The sequence below is a fragment of the Alexandromys fortis genome, unplaced genomic scaffold (genome assembly GCF_014885135.2).
Source record: "Alexandromys fortis isolate MF-2015 unplaced genomic scaffold, M_Fortis_MF-2015_v1.1 scaffold_219, whole genome shotgun sequence".
Lineage (NCBI taxonomy): Eukaryota > Metazoa > Chordata > Mammalia > Rodentia > Cricetidae > Alexandromys > Alexandromys fortis.
The window spans coordinates 726,912-735,251 of record NW_026068092.1 but is presented as its reverse complement, the minus strand read 5'-3'; the positions used below and the strand labels follow the sequence as shown (position 1 = coordinate 735,251).

Sequence of the window (8,340 nt, the reverse complement as noted above, 5' to 3'; positions counted from 1 at the left end):
AAATATTTATTTATTTATTATGTATACAATATTCTGTCTGTGTGTATGCCCACAGGCCAGAGGAGGGCACCAGACCCCATTACAGATGGTTGTGAGCCACCATGTGGTTGCTGGGAATTGAACTCAGGACCTCTGGAAGAGCAGGCAATGCTCTTAACCTCTGAGCCATCTCTCCAGCCCCCCCTTTGGTTGTTTTCTAAGTATAGAAGAAAAGGTGCTTCTTTGTTTTTGTTTTTTGAGACAGGGTCTCTCTGCATAGTCCTGGCTGCCCTGGAACTTGCTTTTTAGACTAGGCTGGTTTCAAATAAAAATTGCTTCTTGTTGTGCTAAAAACATCTCTGTCCAATCTATATATATTCAGTCCTCTGGACAGAGGAAAATGTGCTAATACTTTTAACTCAAAATAATTTTGGGGGTCCCAAAGCTACTATGACTCAAAGGCATGTGTCTACTGCTTTTTTCTACAATGTGTATTTCTGTAGATTCAAAACAGCGGTAATGCTAATATATCTAAAACTTTTATCTCTTTTTGTAAACTTTAAATTCATGTAAGCTTCAGGGAATCACAGGTCAATGGACTCCAGATAAGTGCACCTGTCAATCAACAGCGTAAGCTTCCCCACCTATTGCTTATTCCTGAGGGGGACTAAATGTAAAATTTTCCTCTAAGTGTCTAAACTTTAACTTCTGTCTCTAATTTATATCTGTCTTAACAGACTTCCACTCAGCTGACAGCACCATCCAGGAAATAGCTGTTGACTACAAACTGCTCCAAATGGCTGTGAGCCCTGGACATGCTGAAAACTGATGTGGACCAGTCCAGCCAATGTGATTGTTCCCTGTCTCTTCAGCTGGGTCAGCGAACCAGATGCTTCTGATGAATGCCACCCACTGCCTGGACCCCCAGCCTTTGGTCTCCTGACAACAATGTCCTAATTTCTGCCGAGAAGCGGTGACAGAAGTATGTCACTCCGTCTCCTCAAGGCTGGAATGTTAGGTCTAAAGGAAACTGGAAGGGACCACACTTTGTTATCTTGACCACCTCCACTTCTGTCAAAGTAGATGTTATCGGCACCATCACGACAGGCCAAGTATCATCGCCTATAATAACCCAGCTGCAGAGAAAAGGCCCATCACAAAGGCTTGAGAAGATCCACTAAAGATAAGACTGGTGCGGGTTGCAGACTAATGATGTTATTTTGTCTGGCTATGTTCCCCCCCCACAGTGCTCTTTCGTGGGATATATGTCTAGATCCTCCCGTAAGAGCAAATGCAAAACTTGCCATAAATGTCTCACAGCTCCTGGTCACATTTTGTCAGGTGAACATCCCATCATTCTCCTCGCAGTTGAAACTGTTCAGTTTGTATGTGATGATGGATTATGTCCCTGCTTAGTTATCTGGCATATGCATCAAGCCACAAGATTTTGTATCTTCGTATTCCTATTTCCCGGGACAGTCTGGCAGGGAGAGAGCACTTGTATGTGCAAATCTTTCCAGCCCCCAGAGGCAGAGAGAAATGTGCAGTTCCTCTCCTCATACCCCTCAGAGCAAGCTTAGGGTTGGGAACAGCTGGAGACCTCTCAAGGCAACAGGCACGGCAATGGCCATAAGACAGCTACAAAAACTTAGGCTGTCAAATACCCAGGGTTTATTTGCATTAGAAGGGTCTATTGCAAGATTAGAAGACTGGGTTGGCTCATTAGCTGAGGTAGTCTTACAGTATTGTAGGGCACTTGTTCTGCTTTGTGCAGAACAAGGAGGTTACTGTATGGTCTTTGGGGAAACTTGCTGCTTCTATGAAAACCACTCAGGAATTACCATGAACTAAAATGCAGGGAAGTGGCACATGCCTTTAACCTCAGCACTCCAGAGACAGAAATAGGTGGATCTCTGTGAGGCCAGCCTGGTCTACAGCACGGGCTCCAGGACAGAGAACTAAAAAGCAAAATTAGACTTTTAAATGTTAAGGGTTGTTAATAGTTAATTTTTTTTTCTGCTTGTGGTGGTTTGAAAGATGCAGAGTTTGGAGTTTGCCCAGCTTGGTTTGGGTTTTGCTTTGGTTCAGTATTTCCTCATTATGCTTCCTTCCCTGCATTTTGGATTGGTAATGCATATCCTGTGCCATTAGATGTTGGAATCTAATGATCTGCATTTTGATTTTTTTACAGGGGAATTACAGTTAAGAGAAAGCCATGAGTCTCAGAAGAGACTTTGAAACAAGTTTGAGACTGTTATAGACTATGGGGACTTTTGAGATTGAACTAAATGTTTTTTTTTGTGTGTGTGTGTGTGTGTGTGTGGTATGATATGGCTACAAGCCTTTGGGGACTAGGGGTGGAATGTAGTGTTTGAAAGAAAATTGCCTCCAAAGGAAGTGGCACTATTAGGAGGAGTGGCCTTGTTGGAGTAGGTGTGTCACTGTGGGGGTGGGCTTTGAGGTCTCTTTTGCTCAAGCTTCCCTCGGTAGGATAGTCAGTCAACTTCCTATTGCCTGCAAGATGTAAGACTCCCAGTTACTCCTGCAGCACCTTGTCTGGTTGCATGCTGCCATGCTGCTCACCATGATGACAATGGACTGAATTTATGATAATAATGAACCTGAAACTGTAAGCAAGCCCCCTCAATTCAACATTTTCCTTTTTAGGAGTTGCCATGGTCATGGTATCTCTTCACAGCAATAGAAACCCTAACTACAACACTGCTAATTCTACTTTGGTCACCAAGCTTGTTTTGCACAAGAGGACTTTCAGCTTGTAGGAGAACAAATTGTTCGTTGTCTTTAAAACCCCTAGACTGGTGCTGGAGAGATGGCTCAGTGGTTAAGAGCATTGCCTGCTCTTCCAAAGGTCCTGAGTTCAATTCCCGGCAACCACATGGTGGCTCACAACCATCTGTAATGAGGTCTGGTGCAGACATACACACAGACAGAATATCGTATACATAATAAATAAATATTTTTAAAAAAAGAGCATTGCCTGCTCTTCCAAAGGTCCTGAGTTCAATTCCTGGCAACCACATGGTGGCTCACAACCATCTCTAATGAGGTCTGGTGCCCTCTTCTGGCCTGCAGGAATACACACAGACAGAATATGGTATGTATAATAAATAAATAATTTTTTTTTTTTAAAAAAAACGTTGACTGAGGTAGTTGGGCTGCATTTAGGAATTCTGAGTCCTGGATGTAGAATACCTGGTGCCAGTAACTGAGTAAAAGCCTCTTCTTTGTTAAAATTTATTAATGATTAGACTGGTGAATCTCAGAAAGACCACAGGCCCACAATAACTGAGCCATCTCTGGAATCCCCTAAGCCCCAAAAAAGAGACTTAAAAAAAAAAAAAAAACAAACAGCAGCAACCAGGCATGTTGATGCACACCTTTAATTCCAGCACTTGGAAGGCGAAAGTAGGTGGGTGTTTCTGGCCACCTAGGCTAAATAATGAGACCCTGTCTTTTTATTTTTTTGAGGCAGGGTTTCTCTATATAACAGTCCTGGCTGTCCTGGAACTCACTCTGTAGACCAGGCTGGCCTCAAACTCACAGAGATTCATCTGCCTCTGTCTCCTGAGTGCTGGGATTAAAGGAATGCACCACCACCACACCTGTCTTTAAAAACAAAACAAAACAAACAAACAAACAAAAAAAAAACCAAAGCAGATGTCAACTCTGTCTCTAGGCAACAGACAACAACCTTGTAGTTTAGCATCATGGACATAGGGTATCTGACATTGTTACATTGTCATAAATATAATTTGAATTCTATAATAAGTTGATACATTTGCATTTATATGTTGCATTGTCTAATGAAAGAAAGACTTTCCTAGGTAAGAAAAAAAATCTCTCCTTTTAAAGTAAAGGATTTTTCCAAAACAGAAAACAAAAGGTGAAGCCAAAGGGGATATTAAAATGGTGTGAAATGGGGTGTAAAGGGACTGGAGAGACCTCTGTGTTTAAGAGGGCACACTGCTTTTGCAGAAAACTGCTTTCCACCTCCAGCTACACATGTCTGACAGCTCACAAACACCTGTAACTCTAAGTCCAGGGATCCAGCAGGTAACTCACACAGTCACACGCATACATAAGAAAAGAAAAGAAATATTTTTAAAAAGCAACTAGTTGGTTAGATTTTATTCAAATGCAACTTTGTTTTCTCACTGGACTGAAGACTTCACATATTAGACAGCCACAAACTTAGTATGGGGGAAATTCTATTAAAAAGAATTATTCCTATTTGGGGGCATTTCTACTAAATTACATAGTCACTATAAAACTTATCTTAGTGAATATTAAATCTACTTATAAAATTTGGTCTGTTGTACTAGGTTTTCATTATACCTATCCTCCCTCTACTCTGACAGTCAAACAAATGGTACTAATTGTCCAAACTAAAGGCAGGAAGGCTGGACAGATGGCTTAGCAGTTAAGAGAACTGGTTGCTCTTGCAGAGGACTCTAGTTTGATTCCCAGCACCCACATAGCAGCTCACAAGTGTCTGTAAGTGTCTGTAACTTCAATTCCAAAGGCTCCAGTTCCCTCTTCTGGACTCCCTGGGCATCAAGCACCATGTGGTACACAGGCATTCAGGCTACACTCATACATAGAAAACTGTCCTGAACCAGAAACTCCCATTGGTTCTAAAATCACAACTTACCTCTTAATTAATTAGTTTGTGTTTTTTGAGACAGGGTTTCTCTATATTACTTTGGTGGCCCTAGAACCAGGCTGGCCTCAAACTAACAGAGATCTGCCTGCCTCTGCCTTCTGAGTGCTGGGATTAAAGTCACCACACCTGGACTACCTCTTAATTTTTTTAACTTTGGTTTTTCGAGACCAGGTTTCTCTGTAGCTTTGCCTGTCCTGGAACTTGCTCTTGTAGACCAGGCTGGCCCCGAACTCACAGAGATCCTCCCGCCTCTGCCTCCCGAGTGCTGGGATTAAAGGCATGCATTACCACCGCCCAGCAAGACTTATTTATTTTATGTGCACTGGGTGCTGGGAACTAAACCCAGGTCCTCTGCAAAAGTGACAAGTGTTCTTAACTGAGGAGCCATCTCTCCCAGCCACACAAGAGATGTTTGAACATGGAAACTAAAAATGCAAAGTTGGTTAAAGGGTCTTCACACAGTCTTCACACAGTGAGTGCTCAAGAAACAGAACAAAACGGACCAAAACTAAAAGCAATGTATTTTATCAACTAGAAAAAGACTCATGCCGGGCAGTGGTGGTGCATGCCTTTAATCCCAGCACTCGGGAGGCAGAGGCAGGTAAATCACTGGTGAGTTCAAAGCCAGCCTGGTCTACAAGAGCTAGTTCCAGGACAGCTAGGACTGTTACACAGGGAAACCCTGTCTCGAAAAACCAAAAAGAAAAAGACTCATTTCAGGGGTAGAGGGGGAGGGTCTGTGGAGAGAGAGGAAGGGGACTGGGAAGAGGGGAGGGAGTGGGAATTTGGATTGGTATTTTTTTTTAAATAAAAAAAAAAACGGGGGAAAAAGACTAATTTCACTCTGGAGGGAAAGGACCTTACCATACATTTCTAGCTACCTCCTATGCTACAACACTTGAGATTAAAGTCATGCATCTCTTGTTTTTTTTCTCTGTGTAACAGTAAAGATGTGCATCACCACCACCTGGCTAAATAAAGTATCCAGTTTTTTTTTTTGTTTCTTTCGGGGTGTGGAGGGGGGCATCCCAGACAGGGTTTCTCTGTGTAGATTTGGAGCCTGTCCAGGCACTTGCTTTGTAGACCAGGCTGGCCTTGAACTCACAGAGATCCACCTCGCTCTGCTTCCCTAGTGCTGGGATTAAACATAAACCACCTGGCCATGCATCTCTTACCTCAGACTTATGTCAGCTGCTTCTGACAGTACATCCATATGGCCGTGGGTAAGACTGAGTCATGCTCACCTTTGACCTCACTGGTAAACAAGGACCCTAAGTAACTGAGTTTGAAACTCCTGACAAGTCAGGCATGGTGGCACACACCTTTAATAAGGGTTCTGAGGTACTGCAGAAGTTAAGCAGGCAGCCGTCTGTGAGTTCAAGGTCAACCTGGTGTACATAGTGAGACCCTGTTTCAAAGACACAAAACAAAAAATGACTCCTTTGACAAGATTTCTATCAACTCTCACTTTCTGTATTTCTTTGATACATTTAAATTTATGTATTTTAAAAATTGTCGCCGGGCGATGGTGGCACACGCCTTTAATCCCAGTACTCGGGAGGCAGAGGCAGGCGGATCTCTGTGAGTTTGAGACCAACCTGGTCTACAGAGCTAGTTCCAGGACAGGCTCCAAAGCCACAGAGAAACCCTGTCTCGAAAAACCAAAAAAAAAAAAAATTGTCTAGGATATCCTAGATGATAAAAGGGCAGTCTTGGTTTTAGTAAAGCTACTAATGGGTACTACTAATGGCCTTTCATTAATCATATTTTTGTTATGGCTGTTGCTCACTCAGACCTTCTTCTGAGCCAAGTCTTCATGTTTAAAAGGTTCAAACGCTCTTTTTTCCTTCAAGACAAGTTTCTCCTTAAAGCCCTGGCTGTCCCGGAACTTGCTATGGAGACTAGGCTGGCCTCGAACTCACGGAGTCTACTGTTTCTGTCTTGTGTGTGTGTGTGTGGTGTTTGAGTGCAAGGCATGTGTGCCATAAGAATGCAACAGAGAACAACTCAGGAGTGGATTCTTTGTACTGAGTTCCAGGGATTGAACTATAGTTGTCAGTGAGGATTTTTTCCCCTCCAAGCCATCTCACTGGTCTGAGATTTCACCTTTAAACAGGTGTCTGCCCAAGACCTAGTAAAAGAGGGCTTCACTTACCTTGCAGACATGAAAACCCGAGTTTAGTTTTCAGAACCCTTATGAAAAAGGACTGGGTGGAGTGACATGTGTTTGTAATTCCACAGGCAGAGGGGCGAATTCCTGGAGTTCACTGGCCAATAAGCCTGGCTTACTTGACAAGTTCCAGGCCAGTAAGGGGCCCTGTCTCAAGAGATGTGGGGGAAGAAAGGGGGAAGTGGAGAGAGAGGAAGAATGTGTGGTTTGGATATCTGAGGAAAGAGCTCTTCAGGCAGGGGGACAGTGGATATAAAGATCCTAGTTCATGAGCTCTGAGGAAGGGACCTGAGGCCAGTGAAGTGAAGGTAGGACCTGCATGGAAGGGTGGAGGGCTTGCAGCGCCCCTGGAGGCAGCGCCCCAAGAGGCAGCACCTTGTCTCTGTCCTGGCCTCCTGTCTCACTTCCTCAGCTGTGTGGTAACTAAGGAACCATACAGCCCTTTCAAGCTGGGTTCCTCACAGGTAAAGCTGTATTCCTTTTCTCACGCTGCCACAGCAAACGCAGTGGTAACGAGCACCTTATTCAGAAGCATGTTTGCGGGTTTGTTTTGACTAAGGTTTTAGTTTTACGTGACAGGGTCTCACTAGGTATCCCAGGCTGGCCTCAGTCTCTGCAGTGCTGGGGACTGAATTTGGAGTGTCAGGGCTGCTAGGCAGGCACACCACTGAGCTAGACACTTCTTTTAGAGCGTTGGAGGCTGATGTCTGGATGGAGGCTGTTGCAAAGCTGTGCAAGCTCTGGGGGACTGGGATGAGGATCTCCTTTAAGGCAGAACCTAACTTAGGCTACAATCAGAAAAGTAACACTTTTGGGCTGTCCTTTCCACAGGAGGCCACTGAGGAGGTTCAGGCAGACTTAGACACCTGAGGGGTTGTTCTCCATGAGTGGAAATGGGTATAGAACAAGGCTGGCAGAATCTATAGCAACCTGTGGGGGTTCGACCAGTGTGATACTCAGTACCTGTCTTTTCTCAGGCCTGGGTGACGTTTTGTCACCTGTTCAACCTTGGTTTCAATAAAGCAGTATTTCCCTTGGACCCCAGAAGAGGGTGCTAGAGACAGGAAAGGTGAAGTCTTCACAAGAGGAACCAACAGCAAATCACATTCAGTCTGCGACACCCAGTTCAGATCCACGCGTGGCTCATGACTCTGAAATGCCAAGACAAAGGTGGCTGCAGATGTACAAGGGAGCCTGAGCTATGGTCTTCTTGCTGGCAGGGTGGAGGTTCCCAAGCTCTGGGGCTAAGAACATCCCCTGGACCTCTAACTCACCCATTCCCACCATTCTCTGGCCCAGGACCCATAGGCTCACTAGCTCTTCTATGGACCCCTCTCCCCATGTCAGATGGGTAAAATGCCGATGTCATACCCAGGTTTGTGGGAGTCACATGTCTCCCAAAGGGATGAACACATAGTCCTCATGCTTATGAACCAAAAGGATCTTAGGGACTCCTGAGGGAACCCTGGTGGTGGCAGCCCACACAGGTTCACCAATAGGTTCTCTA

At 44.4% G+C, this 8,340-nt stretch overlaps 1 protein-coding gene and 1 non-coding gene across 2 annotated transcripts in view; one reads left to right on the top strand and one right to left on the bottom strand.

Annotated features, from left to right (window-relative positions):
• Positions 1-5,206, top strand: part of LOC126489005 (translation initiation factor IF-2-like) — a 21,286-nt gene extending 16,080 nt beyond the window's left edge. Inside the window, exon 3 of the mRNA XM_050122975.1 lies at positions 717-5,206. Coding sequence (XP_049978932.1) covers positions 717-752 — 36 coding nt within the window. The 3' untranslated portion in view covers positions 753-5,206. The remainder of the gene's footprint in view (positions 1-716) is intronic.
• Positions 5,207-8,174: 2,968 nt separating this feature from the next.
• LOC126489055 (small nucleolar RNA U13) lies at positions 8,175-8,276 on the bottom strand. The gene has a single exon (XR_007588848.1). It is a non-coding gene; the product is annotated as a small nucleolar RNA U13 (small nucleolar RNA).
• Between the last annotated feature and the right edge of the window lie 64 nt (positions 8,277-8,340).